This window comes from Danio rerio, chromosome 13, assembly GCF_049306965.1.
Source record: "Danio rerio strain Tuebingen ecotype United States chromosome 13, GRCz12tu, whole genome shotgun sequence".
Taxonomy (NCBI): Eukaryota; Metazoa; Chordata; class Actinopteri; order Cypriniformes; family Danionidae; genus Danio; species Danio rerio.
In genome coordinates this window covers 38,871,271-38,893,166 of record NC_133188.1, presented here as the reverse complement: position 1 = coordinate 38,893,166, position 21,896 = coordinate 38,871,271, and the positions used below count along the sequence as shown (strand labels likewise).

The window sequence follows — 21,896 nt, the reverse complement described above, 5'->3', positions numbered from 1 at the left end:
TACACAATGTGTCATATACGCACTACCAATCAAAAGTCTTTAATATTTATAAAATACTTTTAAGCATTAATGCTTTACATGTTTATAATACTTTTATTCAGCAAGAATGCATTAAATTGATACAATGTCACTGGAAAGACATGAAAAATGATTCTTTTAAACCTAGCTTTTCTCATAGTAATGTTTATAAACTAGCCCACGTACAGTGCGGGATAGCCTTAAAAAGGCCGCTCACTGCAGCATGCAGGCGCGCAGTGAGGAAAAATAGACTGACTGCATCAAAACTGCGTTCATGTGCAATGACAAGAAATAATATAGATCTCTCCACCAAACACATGGAAACAAAAGTAATGAGCCCGATTTAAAAATATGAGAAGTAGAATGTACAGATATTTGTGTAAAATGTAAGAAGTAAAAGTAAAATGTTATCAGAAAAATAAGTAATGGAGTAAAATATTGATACCAGAAAAATCTACTTAAGTACAGTAACAAAGTATTTTTACTTATTACGTATTTGTTACTTTCCATCTCTGATTATCAGTACCCGATAGCTCCGCCCCTTCCACTACATGAGCAAACCAGTGGCCGTTGAGTGCGTTTCCAACAATCAACACACTTGATTTTAACGGTTTAATAAGTGCATCATCTGGGTATTTAAAGTGCACTTATACTTTTTAGAGTTTCCAGTGTGAAGCATTACTTACACTATATATGGGATTTGGGACACACCTGTACCAAAGTCTCTTTAAGGCAAGTCATTTCACTTGGCGGCCATCTTTGAAACAGATCTGGGTCAGTATGCTCGGGCATTCTGTCTGAATGGGGAAACATCAAATTCTCTAAAACTGTTTGCCAAGCTTATGATACATTAGATAATTGGAATCATCATTAAAATGAACAACAACTGTCAACTGGCCATCTTTGAAACAGATCTGGGTCAGTATGCTCGGGCATTCTGTCTGAATGGGGAAACATCAAATTCTCTAAAACTGTTTGCCAAGCTTATGATACATTAGATAATTGGAATCATCATTAAAATGAACAACAACTGTCAACTGGCCATCTTTGAAACAGATCTGGGTCAGTATGCTCGGGCATTCTGTCTGAATGGGGAAACATCAAATTCTCTAAAACTGTTTGCCAAGCTTATGATACATTAGATAATTGGAATCATCATTAAAATGAACAACAACTGTCAACTGGCCATCTTTGAAACAGATCTGGGTCAGTATGCTCGGGCATTCTGTCTGAATGGGGAAACATCAAATTCTCTAAAACTGTTTGCCAAGCTTATGATACATTAGATAATTGGAATCATCATTAAAATGAACAACAACTGTCTTATAAGTTTAATTTCTAAACATCCAAATCAAACAGAATCAACATAGTTTTAGGCTGCCCGAGCTAATGCGCATGCGCACTCAAAAGGAAAGTGATCACGACACCAACCTCATTTATGGTCGTTCTACACATTGTCATTCTCTGGGTAATCTCGCTGCTCATCTGAAGTATTTCACAACATGGTCTTGATGGCGAATCTCCGCCAGAAATTACAGCAATGCTTTGTTTACAAGTTTATGGCCGTTTGAATAGCTTTTGCTGTCATGTGATGTGCATTTGACAGGAAAGACTGTACCTTGCATTCGTTTCATACTAATTACAAAACCTGAAAACTTTTGTTCTTAAGTGCACTTGATGCATTTAAAAGTGGAGATTTTAAGCTTTATGTGGATATATTTCTTATGTTTGTGAAGCAAGCATTCACTGAGATTCCAGTGTGTTTGTTGACCACATAAAATGTCGTAGCACACATCTGATCTTAGCTTCTCCCCTGGAAAAACGTCAGTCTATAGCAATTGAAGATTGGCTCCTGTACTACTGTAGTAGGCGGGGCTTCATTCACCATATTGACCATTTCACTTTTCCCCATTTAAAACTGTACGAGTGACATGTCTTCTGTATTCCATCCGCTTGTTCAGTGTGACGTCACGCGAAGCGGCTTCCGGGTCCAAGCGCTCTATTCAACTGAATAGGGAGACTCATGAAATGGTAATAATAAATGTTTACAAAGCAATTAATGCTTTCGAAAATCACCATCGCAGTATATATGTCCATGCCTATTATCCGATGGCCAGAAAGTGATTAATTTTTTTATAAATTGTAAAATTTTTGGTATTCGTTATGCAGCAAGCCCAGAGATTGTTGTTTACACTATGACTTTTTGTAAAATTAACTTTAATATGTGATAGTAATACAACGTGATCATAAACAAATGATTTCTCCACTCAAATGAAACAGGAAACAGTATTACATAAGTCACAAACACGTCACCACTTAACAAGCGGATTGTCTTTGCCTACTTAAGTCGTGTGCGGCTTTAAGAGCAGGTGTAGGCAATTAACTAAGTGTTGCATTAGGAGGAGCTCTAATTAAAGGGGACATGTTTCAGAAAAAAGGTGGGATGTTCTGTTTGAATGCGACTGGTGGAAGTCTTGTTCAATTTGCTGTGTCATAGTAATGTTTTTTATGGGCTTTTGGCCAAAATAATGTCACAGCGTTACACTGGGTATTCATCTTTCTGCTCTCTGAAGGTACTTTAGTCAATTCACTTATCTTTATAGTTCTGCTTTTGATTTCGTGTTGCATCCTCCTGTTGGGCCACACTGCATTTCATAACCAAGCTGAAGGGGTCACCCAAATGTTAAATTGAACGCTCATGTGCAAATATTGTTTCAGGTGGACATTGAACAGAGTGATAAGACACACCGCCCGCTCGGCCCAGGCTACAGTTACGCAGCCGGGTGTGATGTGCTTCCAGGAAAACCCCGTTCGGCCCTTCCATGTGGCGACCCCCGTGAAACGCTCACACACATTCGCACAATCGCCTACGAGCCCCACCCTGACCCAGTAAGAGCGAAGGACAAGATCTTAGAGGGTGATCATTCACATCAAAGTGAGGACGGAGAGAAAATATTTCTACAAATTCCTACTCGGTCATCTAGACACCCGCTTTCCACCCGACGTTCCTGGGTTTTCACATCTAGGAGATCACTTCAGGATCGCCCATTACACACACAGTAGCCATGTGCTCAGATATCACTTGTCATACCCGGTTTTGCCACCAGAAATCGTATCTGATGTTGCCTGTTTTTCAAGCTCAATGTGTTTAGATTGTACAACCTCTTTGGCTTGTCTCGATCTAGACTGTTGTGCTGAGAGATGATTATTATTCTTTCACATGTTGAGCTGTCTGTGCTCTCCATTTGTTTAGAGCTGATGAGGTTTTTATAGCTCATGTTCGTCTTTGAACTCAGAATCAATGGAAAGAATGCCTCTAGTTGGAGACAAGGGATCACTCACCCCGCTATTCCACTTTATTTCACATTCCTCTTTACATTCTTCTGGTTTGTTGACTTTTCCTTCTTTCTATTGTTTTCCCAGGAAGTGGTAAAAGCTCTAGGGGGGCTGTTTACTGATACACTTTATGTATTTATGCCTTGGGTTAGTGTCACTGAAACCTTTTTTAATTTATGCATGTTGTAATGCTTTGTTGACTTGAGTTTTAGAAGATTTTACTCGGAAGGTATTTTCTCAGTCATTCACTGGAACGTCACATGCCTTTTGCAATTTCTTTTCGCTCTGGTGGCCACATTCTGATTTTGTTAGTGATACTGTAGGAATCAAAACAAAACAATACAATAATTTACAGTTTGAATGAAGCATTTTTTTCTCTTGTGCAATTTTTATTCTTTTAAAGGACATTTGCTGTTTATCTATTCGCCCTCAGGCTTTCATGATGTAGGTAAATGAAAATGATTATTAAGCTTTTTTAATTTCAAGCCACAGCATCTGCGAATGGTCCTGTATGCGTTCATGGTAGTCATCATTTGCAAAGGATGTGGATTAAAATGAATGCTAGAAAAATGTGTGTTCTTGCAAAGTGTTCTGCTTCTTAAGAAATTGTCTGGCGCATTTATCCATTCTTCTTTGGCTTAGTCCCTTTATTCTTTGGGTCGCCACAGCGGATACCCTTCTAGCTGCAAACCGGGCTTGGAAACACCCAAACACACTCACATGCACACACATACACTATAGCACAATTTAGTTTATTCAATTCACCTATAGCACATGTCTTTGGACTGTGAAGGAACTCCCAAGGGAAACCTACATGAACATGGGGAGAACATGCAAACTTCACACAGAAATGCCAACTGACCCAGGCCGGAACTTGAACCAGCAACCCTCTTACTGTGAGCCACCATGTTGCTTACTTTTCAGGAGCAATTGTGTATTTTTACTCTGCTCATGCAGTTTATTGGCTACCAGTGCTTTCAGTGACCAGCCTTTCAGCAAAAAAATCTAGATTTTATTGTTCTGCAGATGAAATCACGTGAGGGTGACCTGAGGGTGAGCAAATTAAGACCAAATTATCATGTTTATTAGGTACACTATCCCTTTTTATTTAGCTCTTTAAGCAACTTTGACTGGAAGATGATGCCATATGATGTGAAACCTTACTGTATATATACCGTATATATTTTTCAGCACAGTTTTTTTTTTTTTTTTTTTTTTTTGCAAATCAGTGTTAGATTTGAGCATCGTTGGATTTGCTCTTTAGTGGTTTGGATTTTGCTGTGACATTTGCTTTAAACTTAACTGTACTTTTAGTTTACTAGAACTTCATCTGTTAAGCTCCTTTGACACAATCTACATTGTAAAAGTGATCTAGAAATAAATTGTATTAAAAAGTGAATTAAATAGAAGGAGTGGAGATCTTCAAAATTTGCCACACTGTACATTGCTCAGCTTATATAAGTAAACCCATTACAAATCTATCTTTTACATTTTTTATTTTTAATAGGAAGCCATACAATACTATATTTGTGCATATACATTAGATTAGTAAGCACTAAAACCAAATCTTGAGCTTATCCAACAAAATAACTTATGACAACGGTCTAAAAACTAGTACACCAAAATTTACATGTTATAGAAAAATATTAATTACAAAATTAAAAGAGAAGAAAAAGCAAGAGAAGCAGGAAAAAAAAAACTGAAAAAGTTGAGTTACATGCCTTTATTGATTTTTATTTCCCCAAGGTTTACAATAATTCAAACCCCAATACCCAAAACTTACCCCAGACAGGTTAGGGAGAAAATTTTTTTAATTATTATTTAAAATAATAATAATAATAATAATAATAATATAAATAGTAAAAAAATTAATAAATTAAAATAGAATAAAAAATCCAATCAAGCACCAATTTACATTCCTCAACTTCAGACTTCCAAAGCTTCTTCAATATCTCCATTTTTCACAAAGTTCAAAAACACCTCCTATGACAAAATTCTAAGGATTTTTTTTACCTTATTATATATGTGAGCTTTTCGAGAGCCAAACATGTTAAGTCCAAAGGAGGGGTGATTATCATTTTTCCAGCATAAAGCAGTACAATGCCTTGCTTGTATTAAACATAATATTTGTATTAAACATAATATTTTCTTTAGTAGACAAAGCACAACTGTCTTCATAGATATTCAATATACATAATCCAGGACATAAAGAAATTGGAATGGAAATAAATTTTGAAATATATTGAGTCACCTTCACCCAAACTTTTTGTACCTCCTCACACTCCCACACACAATGAAAAAATGTACCTTGTATCTTATTGAATTTAAAACAAAAAGATAATAGGGTTGAATTTATTTAATCTTACAGAAGTAATATAAGTTCTCATTACCCAATTATATTGCAGCTATCTCAATCGGGAATTCAATGTTGTTGTTTGTGCATTCAAACTAATGGTATTCAAGTCCATTTCTGGATTATCCATTTTTGTATCTTGGATTAAAGCTAGTCTTTTTCTCTTAATATGTTATATAATTTTGTAATTCGTCCTTTGAAGGAACAATCTTGTGCAAAAATTGAAAAATTAAGTAGAAATTTTGTAGGTTGTAATTATTTTTTGCAATATTTTACTTGAGTTTAATTTTATTTTCTTTTAATGTCTAAATGTTTGGTGACTAAAATATTAGCTTAATAAATATATGTGTTTAACAAATCTGTTTTGTTTAAACACACCAAAATACATTGCCCCTAATCACTGAAAAATGAATCAAAATATTTATTTTCAAAATGGGATGTACTCAATTATGCTAAGCACTGTAGCATATATCACAGGAAAAAATAAGTTTACAGTCCATAAAAGTCGCTTAAAATTCAGTCAGTTTCATGAATTATTTAACTGTTTAATTTATATGGCCTGTCAGGGCTGTTAACTTTGACATGATAAGAAATCTTGATAGAGTTTATCAGCAAAATCTTGGTCCTGAATCAAAGACACTTGCAAACATCAGTCCTTATCTACATAGCTCCAGTTTTTTTCCCTTCAAGAGTTTATTTCAGAAGTGCTCTAAATGCTGAAGGACTAGATTCACATCTGCCTTGCCTTTTTTCTTTTTAATCATCCAACAGCTGATTTCTCAAAACAAGCTGTCTTATGGTTCCACTCTAGAGCCAGACTCCCCACTCCACTTTGTCCTGGGAATTTGCTCTTTGAAGTGAAGAAAAAGAGAAAGCACAAATTCTATCAACATTTTTTTCCTCCCATCAGTAAAGAGGCGGGAGGACGGGTCAGCCTAAGTTGGAATGGGCATGAATGAAATGCACTGAAGAAGGTTTCGAAGCTCACAGGAAAGATGCCCAGTTCTTTATCTCCTGAACTATGCAGATTATCAGTCTGCTCTTTGTTATATCCATCCACACCAGAGTTAAAAAGGGAAAGAACATGCCCTAGGCTCCTGATGCTTAGCAGAGAGATTCATGTTATTACTGAAGTTTTTTTTTTATTTTCCCATAACTCTCTCAAGCTTTTGGGGCAGCTGGTTGCATGCTTGAATGATTAAGAGCAGGAAAGATAAGATACCGATACTGTCCACGCACGTTTTATTTCACCCTCGCTGAAGTTGGTTGGGTTCCATGTGCCATCTTAATCTCTCTACCGGTGTTGGCTTTCTCCCCTAAGCCTTTTAAGGTCCTAGCCATCTCAAAAGCATATAAATCTGATATCGAAATCCTCCTTGGTTGATTCTTTGTGATGGAGAGAAACACCTGAGGGAGCATCTGATTCATATTAACCTGCATCTCTATAAGATGAACCATTCTGTTAAGGGACATGCTGTCGTTCCCACTAGTCTTGTATCACTTCCCTTAAGCAAATGAAGCACCAAATTCTTGGAAACTTGACATGAATATCAACTTTAGGAGCCTGTTTGGCAAGCTCACCGCGGTTTCTCACTTATACCATAGCCTATTATTCTCGTAGGTGGGATAAAATAACATTTATAGTAATTATTTTGTATCTTGGATACAGCGACTCGAGTTTGGGGTTTAATTGGGTTTAAATGCTCTGTTTGTTATTTTTATTAGCACTTTTGATCGTGTATGAGCCTTGAACGGAAGATATTTCAAAGCAAGTATGATAATCCACCTCCTTTCTTTACCAGGACAGATTGTGCTGTTGTTTGTATTTTGTTTGTGTTTTGATTGCTAATAGGGGAAAAGGAATTAGCTGTGTGCCAATTGGCATAATATACACTGTGCAGTATGCCAGCGATGTTCAAATATAGAATGGACAGGATTTTAAACAATTCACATCTTATTGAAATATATGTTTTATGTGGCCCGCCATCCAATATTTTCCAGTTGTTCTGTTTTGAATTTTCACCACAATGGACATACATGTCGTACTAGATTTTTCTTCGGATGTAGTGATAACTGTGAATAAATAAGTGATTAATGGCTTGGCCACTGAGTTTTATCTGGGATTTTCTTGATAACACCATGACCACATCAAAGATACTTAAGTACATAAATACGGCTGTGGATTTTATGAGTACTGGAAATCAAATTATTTTATAGTTGCTCTATCCTCATATGTCCAGAAACAACCTCTACTATAAAAGAATTTAATGAAAATAGGTGTGAATATGAAAACAGCAAGCATGTAAGTTGCCAACATTTTCTTTTTCTTTTTTGGTGACTTGCATCCAACTAAAAAAGGCTTCTGGAACAAGAAAATCTGTTACTGTATTGGCAATTACAATAAAAGTCATCCAGATCAGTGTTGTTTGTATTTAGAATACACGCAGCACCACATTAGCGACAAATCCCCTACAGTAAACTGATGTCTTGTTCTGTTTCTAACATGAAGGAGAATTTGATTTGGAACGTTTGGTTTGTCACACCCAGTGTGAGTGTTCCGACTGCTGTGACATGAGCTATTAAGTGCTGTGTCTGTAGAAATGGTTTTACATTGGCTAAAAGCCTGCTGAATTTATGCTAGATGCCTGGTACTGTAAAGTTGTATAGTTCACTAATATTTACTTTAAAATGACATTTCATTAATGTACTTGCTGTCATTTTGACCATGTTTGAATTTTGTAATTTTGAGAACTATGTTGAAATAAAACCAATTTAGCGTTTGTAGTACCCTGACTTTCCTATATATATATATATATATATATATATATATATATATATATATATATATATATATATATATATATATATATATATATTTATAATTATGTTTATTGGATTGTCTCAATAATACAGACATAATGATATATGTAACAATAATATATCTTTAAAAGACACACAAAGAAAAATATAAACATAAAACAAGGAAGAAAAAAAAGGAAAAAGGAGAGAGAGAGAGAGAGAGAGAGAGAGAGAGAGAGAGAGAGAGAGAAAGCTCAGATTGTATATAAAACAGGACTACCCCAATAAAATACACCAGAAAAAGGCTAAAAGCTTTGCTTATTTTTCAGATAATAATACAGTTACAGTATTTTTTTATATATATATATTTTTTTTGCTTGATAAGTCAAAGACTAGGTTCCAAATAATCCAAACTTTGAACTATTATCTTTTTTTTTTTCTTCTTTTTTTTTTGTATAATATATGGGTTAGCTGTTCCAAGGAATTAACTTAAATGAGCTTGTGCCAACCTTTAAGTGATGAAAATTTATCACTAATCCAATTAGGTAAAATATTTTTTCTGGCGGCAAAGGTTAAAATATTATACTACTTTTTAACTAATGAAAAAATGCTTCCATAAGGTATACCCAAAGTCAATGAAACTGGGTCAAAATCCAGCTGCCCGTTAAAGATTATTTCTTTTTCCCCCAGCACCAAAGATCAATACCTTTGCAATCTGTTACATGACCACATACAATGCGTTAAAGTACCTACTTCAGTTTTACATTTAAAACACATTGGCGAATTAAAAGGGTTAAAAAATGTCTGCGGTTAGGAGAGATATGGAGTTTATATTGTTTTATATTGTATTTCTCATCCCATGTTTCCTCATCAATATCATATAAGTCTTCCTCCCATTTGGTTTTAAGACTTTTTCTATATTTAATTAACCTTATTTTATTGAAATTACAAAAGAGTACTGTGTAATTTTTCCTTGTATAGCCATAATGGTCAAGTTAACTGCATGCATTTCAGGGTCCTCTACATTTTCCCGTGCATTTGAATATGCGTGTCCCTGTTGCCTAGCAATGTCTGCTAACAAAAACACACTTTCTGATAGCAAAAAAACTAACTTTATTTCAAACATGCCTTTCAAACTTCCAAAAATAGATTTTTACCTGAAACTTTGCTCTCCCGCTTGTGCCGAAGTGTGCTACACACCTTCATGGGATGTCTGTAAAGGCAAAAATTCAAAGCTTCATTTTAAAATCATCACTTGAGTTTTAAATCTATATATGACATGACAAAAACCTGATTCTGCGCAACCTTGTATGACTGGTCAGAATGATCGATATGGCCATTGAAGTAGTTCTAGAATTTTGTTAGTTTTAGTGTCAATGAGGCTTCCCAACAAAGAGAATGACAACGCTGTTATCATGTGACATTCAAGAGACTAAAAGAGTTTTAATAATCTGAACTACTTAGTTTTTTTTTCTTGTTTCAATCTAAAAGATCCTGCCCACGCTGCTCAGAGCAAAATGTAGATAAATACATATGTTGTCTCAATACCAAATCCAACACACAACACAATTTCTATGACAAAGAATGCATAAATGGCACAGAATGCATAAATGTGCAAATTGGGACACACCCATTGTAAATAATTCAGACAACTGAAGAAGAGCAGCTACCTGTGCAATGGAGGAAAGTAGGAGGTAGATCCATAAATCACATACTGGGGTGCTGATGACAGTTTTGTGGCTGGCAGACACTGTAATTGCATATCATTACTTGAAGGAGCACACCAAGCTCCCGTTTGAGAGACTAGCTAGCTGTTAGAGGGACCTGTGATGACATCAGCTGGTAAAACAGTCAATGCCTTTCTGCTTATTTGGTATATCTAACACAGACATTGAAGACAAATGTTTCTAGGTATTGTGGTGAAGCTGTTTTTTTTTCTGATGCGAATTGATATGCTCAAGCACTTCAGTTTGTAAGATAATTGTGTGATCAATTTGGTGTGTATTTTATGGTGTTGTGGCAGCCTAGGGCAGTCTCTCACAGACAGACAGAGAGGCTGATGGGTCTATTCAGGGCACAGAGTGAGAGCTGATGGATTCCCATGCCTGTTTTCTTGTTTACAGCTGCAACAGCAGATAGCTAGCATGTTCATCAGGCCCCCTCTCTTGCTCACAAATTCCTCCCACATTAAGCAACAGTGCTGTGCCTTCGCAGTCGAGTGGATCTTGCATTCCTTGGACAATGACAAACAGATCTAGGCTGGATTCTTCCTTTGCCCACTGTCTCTTAAATTAAAACAGAATGGTCACATCGTTGCTACAACTTTAGGGCTGAATGAACTCGTTTTCTTGGCTTGTTAACAGTGAATGGGTATGGTTGCTCCAGCAACTGAAGAAGTGAATGAATACACAACATTGACCTCACTAAATGCTTCACATAATGAAGGTTCAAGTTAAAAATCCCATTTTAGAAATGTTCACAGCATCTCACAATATTTTGTACATTCCATTTAATTTTTTTAAATTTGACTTTATTTTAAATCTGAACCTTAGGTAAAGATAAAAAGTGCTTTGTTAGTAAAGAATAATCGACTCTGGTCTATTAAATGTGGCCAAGGAAGAAGAAGGTAAAAAAAATGTCAGCTTCAGTGTCAGCTGCACATCCATGATGCAAATCTCCCCTTCCACCACATCCTAAAGGTGCTCTATTGAGTTGAGAACTGGTGACTGTGGAGGCCATTTGAGTAAAGTGAACTCAAAGTCATGCTCATGAAACCTGAGATATAAGATGATTCGCACTTTATGACATGATGCGTTATCTTGCTAGAAGTAGCTATCAGAAGATGGGTACACTGTGGTCATAAAGGGATGGACATGGTCAGCAACAATACTCAGGTAGTCTGTGGTGTTGACACAATGCTTAATTAGTGCTACTGGGGTCATAGCGTTGCAAGAATATATTCCCTTCACCATTACACAACCACTACTAGGCTGAACAATTGATACAAAGCAGGATGGATTCATGCTTTCATGTTGTTGACACCAAATTTTAATCCTACCATCCGAATGTCGCAGCAGAAATCGAGACTCATCAGATCAGGTAATGTTTTTCCAATCTTCTATTGTCCAATTTTGGTGAGCCTGTGCCAGTTCTAGCCTCAGTTTCCTGACAGGATTGGTACTTGGTGTGGTCTTCTGCTGCTGCGGCCCATACTTCTCAAGGTTGAACATGTTATGCATTCAGAAATGCTCTTCTGCATACCTTGGTTGTAACAAGTGGTTATTTGAGTTACTGTTGCTTTTCAATCAGCTTGAATCAGACTGGCTAATCACCTCTGATCTCTGACATCAACAAGGCGTTTGTGCCCACAAAACTGCGCTCACTGGATATTTTCTTTTTTTCTGAATATTCTCTGTAAACCCTAGAGATGGTTGTGCTTGAAAATCTCAGTAGATCAGCAGTTTCTGAAATACTCACACCATTCTGTCTGGCACCAACAACCATGCCATGTTCTAAGTCACTTAAATTTTCTTCCCCATTCTGAAGCTCGGTTTGAATTGCAGCAGATCATCTTGACCATGTCTACATGCCTAAATGCACTGAGTTGCTGTGCTGCCATGTGATTGGCTGATAAGAAATTTGCGTTAAAGAGCAGTTGAACAGGTTTACCTAAGAAAGTGGCCAGGGAGTGTACATTTTGTTATTGCAAAAAACAGAAATGTGCTCACATCTAGAAAATCTTGAAGGCAGGTGCTCGATCAAAAAACAAACATTAGTAGCAAAAAATCCAAAGAAAATCGGCACACTGCCACTTTTGCTTTCAAAAAAATCTTTAATGTCAAAGTCATTATGTTTCGACCGACATGGTCTTCATCTGGCAAAGCATTGTAAAAGATTTTATTATTTTATTATGATTTTTTGCATTTTATTATTACCATTAAATTTCTCTATGGAAATGTTATAGTTTTAGAAATATTGCAATGCTTAATTGCAATAATTCATGTTTTTCCAGTACCGTACAGGCCTATAATACTTTAGATGAATATAATTTTTTACATACAGTGTCAGTGTATAATAATGTTGTATTCTTTCCAGAAAAAAACAAAACCTTAAAATGAAATAATAAAAAAAATAAATACATATTGTAAAACTTTCAAATAGTGTGATTGTATTTTTTTTTATTTGAAACTTTTAATTTAAACTTGCATATGTTTGTTGGACATGTTTGTTGGATTCTTTCTTTTTTCTTTTCTTTTTTTTTTTAGTTCGGATTGTGAATAAGTCAAATACAAATCTTGGTTTATACATTTCACTCAGCTCTTGTATACACCCTGTTCATTCACTTCTTTTTTTGTTGTGCATAATTGTGCAAGCAGAATATTTGACAATAAATCTTCATTTATTCACATGTCATCTGACTTCTGCAAAGTAAACCGAGAGAACGATCAGGACTTACATTTATTTAAAGGGGTTTATGCTGCGATAATTATCTGCTGACTGTACTTTATCCCGTTTATTCAATGTTGAGTTGTTATTTCAGGATGTGAGAAGAGCGATATATTTGAATAGGTCACAAAAAGAACTAAACTATAGCACAGTGTAATCCACTAAGTAAGCAGTTATTACACTAAGATATTTGATCTCAGAATGCAGCGATTGACCAATCACAAGTGAGTATTCCAGAAAGTTGTGTAAGAAGGATAAATAACAGTCCTCAGTGCTCATTCTCGGCAAGTGTTTAGAATTTTTTTGCACTGTAAAATATAGGTTATGCAGGCAAAAGTGGCACATTACATGCTTTTCACAAAGGAATGAAGCGTGAATTCATAAAACTCTCTCTGCCAATAGAGGCTGTAAATAGTTTCAGCGTTCAATCAGTCTTGTAACTGTGGTCTTCAAAGACATTGACACCCCCGGCGCTGCTTACGCTAGCACTATGATGAGGCTTTTTTCTCAGTTGCTTAAACGCTTTGGTATTTTTCAGACATTAAAACGCCTTTGAGCAGTGTCATGTTTGGGAGACATTGGCAGCCTTTGTTTTGGCCTTTTGCACGGCCATAGATAATTGATAACGTTCAAATTCAGATGGGTCTCAGTGCTGATTTGCATTAAAATAATTTTACATGGAAAAATGTTTCCTCATGCGTAAATGAGCATTTGTTTAAACCAACAGGCATTCTGACTGTTCGCTGTTTCAGTGTAGTTTTTTTCATGTCAGTCTTTTAACGTATACATTTACCTCATGAAATGTATTTTCTCCTGCAGGTGGGAATGTTCGCCTAGCGGTGCACTTCATGAAACGTCATGTCAACCTGAGATGCATTGTCAGGCAGCACTACAGAGGTAGTTTATTTCTTCTCCTCGTTGGCTAAAGGTTTGTGTATTTTTTTTTCCACATTAACGTGCCTCATGATTGTATCAGAAGCACCTGTGTTGTTACTACTTCGTACAGCTGTCAGGCTCAGTCGGGGGTCACTGTCCGGATCACTTTATTTTGGAAAAAGTTGACTGAAATATGTGGAAACTCACGATGAACATGATTGAAAATACATTTTATGCCGAACTTGTGGTTTCAAGTCAAATTTATAGAGATCTAAGAGAAACGTCTTTGAAGAAACCACCCTTTATATCTGGCTAGACAGTTGGAGACGAATGCACTTCATCCTAATAGCTGCAAAGCTCAAATACTCGAGACCAAAGCCAAGTCAGTCTGAGTCAGGCTTGACAGCAGCTCACAAGGAAAATGTGGTTTGCTTATCTTAGTAAACAAGTTTAGACTAAAGTTTCAGTGTGTCTTCAGAGGTATGCATGTCAGACTTCATGAAGGAAATTATAAACTTCATTGTAGGTGATTTATGTTCAACACGGCTCAAAGAAATACAAACAATGTAGGAGCCTACAGACTAATAAGGCTATCCGGTATAGATTATTTTGAGTGATCTAGAAAAAACAAAGAGAAAAAGCAGCCGACCAACAATTTGCTTGGCCTTCGTTTTTCAAGCTAAATTTGGCCAAGTTTGGAGGAAATAAAGCGGAATACATCAAACAATGTGGTTTGTTTTAGTTATATCGAGTTACATATTTGAAACTTTATTGACTGAGGGGCAGCGGGGACATGAAGTCGCCCAATGTTAATGTTCAACTTTATGCCATTTTCTCAAAAACAACACAGCGTAGGGTTGCATAGTATTCAATTTTTCCCATGAAGAGGGCGTTGGGGTCAGTCTATCCTGCTGATGCTCCTGAACATTCATCGTCTGTGAGAATTTAATATGAATATCATACTTATTTCCCTCCCACCTTTCCATTTCAACCATTTTACCATTGTAAATTGACTGTATATACAGTAATAATGCCTTAAATGCTTTCCAACCCACTTTGTTTTTGACCTTCAGAGTTGCGTGTATTTCCCGAGCGTGTTGTAGTGTGTGCCAGTCCTCCAGAGAATTCCGCACTTCCCAATGGAAATCTGAACCTGGATGTGGTAAGAACTGCTTATGTTATAAAATAATGTTTATAATCAGTGTCGGAGAAGCTCCTTTTTAACTAGCTTGCCAAGCTACAGTCTACTTAAATAAATGTTGTTAAACTACAGTCAAGTGACCATCTTTAAAAAAAAAAAATGTATATATATTTGTCTGCCCAAAAGTATCTGTTTTGAAGCTAAACTGATTTTATTCTGTGGACAGTCTGTGGGCTTGACTTCTGAGGTGGTGACTAGTTATTCTCCAACTCTTTATATAATATATAAAGAATGTAAGAAAATGAAGTACATGTGTCTTTACTGTATAGTGTTTCCCAATGTTGAACCCATTCTCTGCAAATGCCATGAAGTGGGTTCTGGACTCATGTAGTTGATTCCTATGCGTTTTATTCTTCCCCTCTCTTATTATGGGGTGACAAATGAGTAGTTGAATGGGACTGATTGGTGAGGCTCTTTTTGCTCTATACTGTTCTGTGAGGTGGACCACTAAATTCCTTTGGCCTAAGACACGGAGCCCTAGCTTCTATATTCCAGTGAGTGCAGCATGTAAATATGACCACGAAGCTGTACATCGAAAGTTCATAGCAGACTTTCTCAAACGTTTTTTCACACAAAGAGGCCCTTTTTAAGATTTGAAAGGCTTTTTATGACACAAACAAACAACAAGTGGGTGAAATTATGTGAAAAATGTGTGAAATAATGGTAAGTGTGGTATTGTAATGTGGAAGATATATATATATTTTTTAAGTATTTATGTTGTAATTTTACCAAAGTATGCACTGGTAAATGAATGTTCAATATTTGCCAAATATATTCCTACATTTGCAGTGACCTTGGTTTATAAATGGTTGAACATTTTAAAGAGAAACACATGTAATATTGTGTAAAACTGTGGAAAAATAAAACTCAGGTTTATTTGTATAACTCTTGATTACAATAATTCTTGTTTCAAAGCAGCTTTAGAAAATCGCAATAGCAATAGAACATTTTCCTACCCTACCCCCCTCTCTCTCTCCAAATTGCTTTCTGTCTCAATACTGTCCTATCGAATAAAGGCAAAAAGCCAAAAAAAAAAAGAAAAAAAAGAAAAGTTGTATATTATAGCATTACAATGAAATTGAATTATAACTTACAATCAAATCTCATCTAATTTTTGTCCACAAAAATTTAATCAAATATAAGTTATTATATCAAAAACATAGTTAACCTGGAGTTTTAAAGCATATAGGTAATGTCTATGAGTAACGGACACCAGCTAGAGAAGTGCTAGTGAAGACACCTTACTCCTCTTATCTCTAAAGGTGCTCTATTGACAGACGCTTAAGGTCATGGTCTTTAGCCTCCTCGTTAGAGCAACCAACTCAGATGCAAAAAGCCGGATCCTAGCTCGGAGCAGCTAGGGTGGTGCAGGGCTGGCTCTTATTACATTGGTACCGTGACTCAAATGGAAGTGAGGTTTAGGGGGGTGAGTTTAATGGACGCCATCTAGTGAAGTGTTATGCAGGTAAATGTTACTCCTCTTTCCTCTAAAGATGCTCTCGCGGCAGACGCTAAAGGTCATGGTCTTTAGCCTCCTTGTTAGAGCAACCGACTTCCATGCAAAGAGCCATCGGTTCGATCCCAGCTGGAAGCGGCTAGGGTGGTGTAGGACTGGTTGGGTTACATATGTTTACATGTTTAATGAAGTTTATTAAGTGGATCCCATCAATGGCGCTTCACAATCTCTAGAGGCCTCGGGATGAGTATCCCCAGGTGGCAATTGAAAACAAAGAAAATTATTAGTGTAGCTGCTGTTTATAGTGTATTTAAACAAGAGATAATACATGTCAATGCCAAAATGAAGAGCTATAAACGAAAATAGGAGTTATATAAACAAACATAGAAACAAACAAATAAAACATATCATCAGTATTTCTAACAAATGGCCTGGTGCAATAAGACATCAGGAGTGTGTCCTACAGGTGGTTTGTCAAGCCCACTCACCTGCATGGAGCACACTCACACATCCCACAGTTATTTGATGCATTGCTTGTATGCTTTACTTAAAAGATAAGTCTTTAATCTTGTTTTGAGTGTGTGTCTAAGCCTCAGACATTATCAGGAAGGCCATTCCACAGTTTAGGAAAAATGTGTGTTTTTTTTTTTTTAAGTTTAAGTTTTTTAAACAATTAAATCGTTCATAATTTGTCAAAGTTACAAATGGTACAGTCACATTGCGATATCGATGCTGAAACGATATAAAGTGCAGCCGTAGCAGAAACGTCTTTACTTTCATAACACCTTCAATGCTTTATTTACCGTAGGAAATGAAATCCAGTGTGTTCTGAAGTCACGAGTTGCATCACTGGTACACTATGTGTTTTGCTTCAGAAGCAAAGCCACAGTTTTACTTGGCTCACACATATGTTCTCTTACTCACCTACTTTTATGGCAACGGTTGTGTGTGTGTGGGTATATGAAGACGGTGCTTTGGTTCAGCAGGATAGTGGTTGGATCTCTGTAGCCACAAATGTCCAATCAAAAGCATCCTCATTTGGACATCCCGCTGAGTGTCCCAAGTCTTGCAATCTGCTGCATCCTCACCCCCCTCAAGTCTTTTCATGTCCACTTCTTCCCTCTGAGCCTTATCCTACTTTATCTTCCAATAGAATCCTGGGAAATCTGCACAGAGCCGCCCACCTTGGTCGCACATCAAGGACAAAGACAGTTTCCCATCTGTTTTGCCATTAAAGTCGGTACTTTTTTGGGTTGAATCATTTACCGTTGTTTTTCTTCAAGACGTTTTGTTTCAGCCTTTTTTTCCTGCGTTGCTTTGGCTTTCAATGAAAGCAAGAATTGTAATAATTTGAGTGAAGTTATCCAGTTCGACAGTGAAAAGTTCACATTGTGTAACCGCTTTTCCAGTTCAGGGAAAGCAGGGCCCTTGTTTTTGCATTCCCCTCTTCAGGATGTGGTTCTCTGTGCTTGTGTTTGCTGCGAGGAAGGGTTAGCAGGAGCTTGCGGTGGTGCTTTCACTATTTGGCAGATTGGAGAAGAGAGGCATCAGGAGAGCGAGCTGGAGTTTCTCTCATGACAAAACAATTATTTCAGTTACTCCGCACTAATTTGTCACTGGAAGCTTTTTCAGCCTCTCTCTCTTTTTTGTAAACCAGAAAAGTTATGAATCTTATTAGGAAATGTGGCTCAACCGTATGAGTCACATACAATGTACAATTTCAATTTAAAAATGATAATGGCTCGGTGAATTTGTTCTTCCAGTGTTGTCATATGTTTATGGTGAGCTGCTCTCACCGCAAAGCTTGACAGCGCGAGTCTGAATGACGCCACATGTTTTCAGGGAGTTTGGGAATTTGTCTGTCTGTGGTGCTTCTATATGATTTAGTGCTTAGTTTGGAAAACAACCTTTATATCAGCTTTACTGGGCTGCCATAACACCTATCCGGAGGTCAGAAGGTTGGACAGCGAGTGCTAATACAGCGTGTGGTTTCTTGAAGGAGTGTGAAAAAGATATGTGGTGCTATTTGGAAAGTTGAACCCTGGAAGGGATGTTTCATGAACTGGAAGGTGACTTGTGTTCCTTGTCAGGGCCAGATTAATGGTTTCTTGAATGATTCACATCCTGAAGTGGTCAAGCTGGATGGATCCTGCATTGTTGCATAGCAAAGAAGTGATGCGAGTGCTGTGCACAGTCAGCATTGCATCATGTCATCACGATAGAGGCGACAGACATCTCTTCCTTTTCCTTTTAATGCTTTTCCTGAAACACTTTCAGAGGGTTTCTTCCATTGAGACTGTTTTTGGTCACACCTCACATTAGTAGTGTTTGTGCTCTCTTATACTCACTAAATGTACATTTAATTTAATAGAAATAAAGTAAAAGAGTAATATTGTGAAGCAAAAAAAAAAAAAAAAAAACAGCAATTACTGTGATCTTCAAGGTCACGTAACCTTTCAGGAATTATTGGAATATGCTGAGTTGGTGAAGTTTTTGTGCTGCTTAAGATTTTCTTTTTTTTCCTTTTTTTTTCAACTATTTGATGAGTAATGTAAATGTCTTTACTGTTGTTTAATCAATTTAAAAGCTATAGATATATTTAAAATTTTATATATATATATATATATATTTTCACACTGAGGACAATTGACATACTCAAAAACAACTAATAAAAATAGGGTAAAATGCTCACCTATGTTCCAAAAGGAAACGCAATGCAACACAATAAAGAGCCGACTATAAAAGCTTAAACAAAAATGAATATGACAAATAGTTCTTGTTTTGTTGAAATCTTTTTTTCTTTTTTTCCATTTAGTTTTGCCATTTAGACTTGTGAGAACATACTTGCATGTTGACAGAAGATAAATAAAGTACAATTTACTTTGATCTTGAAGTTTTGAGACAATTTAGGACTGTACAATATTTTCTCTATATAATATATAACTCTATTTAATTTTTTTGTACATTATTATGTTATATTATTATATAAATGTCTAACATTATTCAGGTACCAAAATTCAAAAAAAAAAAAAAAACACTGTATAGTCTTTATTGTATAAATAATTCAATACAATTCAATTTTGTCAAACTTCCAAACATAATTTCTTGTGCATACTGTTACAGGCCTTATAAAGACATCCTAACGATAAACTTTTACTCTATTAAACTTTGCAGCGACTACAAATCTATACAAAAACTTACTTGTAGTTTTTGTTGTGCTTAGTACAAATGTGCAAAAACAAACGTATTTCCAGACAACTAAGTTTGTTTATCCTAAAAAAAGCTCAATAATCTGCCAGCAAGGTTAACAAATAAAGATTTTTTGTTTAAAATAAGAATATTTTACGCTCCCCACTTGCAGATAATTTAGCTTGTTTAAAGGATAACATCTCTTTATTTTGACATATTTCTGAAAACCAAAAAAATTTTTTTTTGCTTGTTTTGAAAATGCTTCTTGATTTAAGAATTTCTGCATATATGAACTAGAAACAAGACAAAAACTTAGTAAGAAAGCATTTATTTACTTTTTTATTTGCATATCGTGACTATAGATGCCTAAACAATATCCTGTACAGCTCTAAAGCAATTTGTCTAAATGTGTATCTTTAAATGTTCCATAAAGTGCTTTGAAATGGGAATTTTCATTCTCAATCTAAACACGAAGAGTGGGAGGGATATAGTGTAGCTTCGCACCTTAAAAAACAAAACAAAAAAAACAGGCAATAGCATTTTGTTTTGTCACTGCTCTTTCAGTAAGAGTGGTTGAGCACAAGCACATCAAATGTGAATCGTCTTGGAGAGGGCAGAGCATGTCAGATAATAGAGACCATTTGATTGGCCAAGATTTGATGAGATACTGACGTGTGAGGTGACGTAAAAAATATTGTTGCTCCATTTAGGCGGAAGTGACAAACTACAAGCTTCACATGTTAATATCAGTTTCATGTCTTCTAAATGCAAAGTTTGTCACTGTTTTAGAGCACACTAGCTAATAGATCTCCTAAAATGAACAACACTGATACTAACATCTAAAAAACGTAGATTTTAATTTAACTGGTTGAAAAACTAGAGCATTCATTGAAACATATCGCTTACCTAAAAATCTAAATGGAGTACATTTGACCATAATGTATTTGTTTGTTTCACAGTTTCATGATTTCTTTTGTGTAACATAAATAGTTTTTGTCTGTGTACAGTATAATACGGTGTTCAGTGTTGTCTTTTGTTAGTCAGTTTAGCATTTTGATGGAGCCGCATCTGTTTTTCTGAATGTGTGCTGCAAGAATGGTGCAGATAGAGGCCTTGTAATGAAGCGGTGGATCAAAGCTCAGGGCAGATGTGTTTTTACAGCCTTCTCTCTCTCTCTTTGGGGAGAGCCCAGTGTTTATGGACATAATTTATCCTTTCTTTGTTCCTCTCCTATCTCCATTTCTCACTCTTTCCAACAGCAAGTCACAGTACACCAACAGTTCAGGGCTCATTGTCACCTAATCTGGTTTGTCTCCACTAAAACAAGGTGGATTTTTATTATTTTTTTGGAGTGGTTATGTTTTATAGATGCTTTTTATGTCTGTGCTCTGGGTTAGATGGTTGGAACATTGTTTTGACAGGTACTTAGAGAAGACGTACTCCATTCATGTATTTTATCACTCCCAGTTTTTTTATGCTATTCAGCTAATACAGGCAGATGCTCATCCTCATGAAGTGCGTAGGTCGTATTGTTTGTTTGCATTGGTCTTGCTGTGGTGTGCAGAAATGAATGTGAATGGAAGCAAGGCTGTGTTCTGTTAGACTCAAGTCTCCTCAAAGACTTCATCTTCGGGATGACAGCAGTGTTACGCAATGATGTTTGGATGTTTTTCCATGATGGCAAAAGACAGATGTGTGGTGGATGCTTCCGTGGTTCACTTTAGTCTCTCCAAACATTTATATTCTTAATGATCTCAGTACATTATTCATAGTTAAATGGATTTACAAGCCTTCAGTGGACAGTACTTTCGCAACATGAGTTTATTAATTTGGTTGGTTGATTGATTGATTAAATGATTGATCAAGACTTCAATTGCTTTCATTGGTCTCTACTTTCACAACATTTCAGATCAATTGATTGATTGATTGATTTATTGATGTATTGATTAATTAATTGATCAGGTTTTTATTTGCTTTCATTGGTCACTACTTTCACAACATTTCAAATCAGTGGATTGATTTGATTGATTGATTGATTGATTGATTGATTGATTGATTGATTGAACAGGCCTTCATTTGCTTTCATTGGTCATTACTTTTGTAACATTTCGGATCAATCTATTGATTGATTGATTGATTGATTGATTGAACAAGCCATCATTTGCTTTTATTGGTTGCTACTTTTGCAACATTTCAGATTGTTTGATTGATCGATTGATTGA

General features: G+C 36.1%; 1 protein-coding gene and 1 long non-coding RNA gene across 4 annotated transcripts in view; one reads left to right on the top strand and one right to left on the bottom strand.

Annotated features, from left to right (window-relative positions):
• Positions 1 to 10,303, bottom strand: part of LOC137487424 (uncharacterized) — a 43,819-nt gene extending 33,516 nt beyond the window's left edge. The window contains exons 1-2 of the long non-coding RNA XR_011005995.2: positions 10,177 to 10,303; positions 9,664 to 9,719 (exon numbers count right to left, since the gene is read on the bottom strand). This is a non-coding gene — a long non-coding RNA (uncharacterized lncRNA). The remainder of the gene's footprint in view (positions 1 to 9,663; positions 9,720 to 10,176) is intronic.
• The window catches only part of slx4ip (SLX4 interacting protein), an 81,007-nt gene that overhangs the window by 38,748 nt on the left and 20,363 nt on the right, over positions 1 to 21,896 (top strand). For all 3 annotated transcript variants that reach the window (XM_021480542.3, XM_073919417.1, NM_200411.1), the window contains 2 exon segments: positions 13,772 to 13,849; positions 14,902 to 14,990. In XM_021480542.3, the coding sequence (XP_021336217.1) occupies positions 13,772 to 13,849; positions 14,902 to 14,990 (167 nt within the window).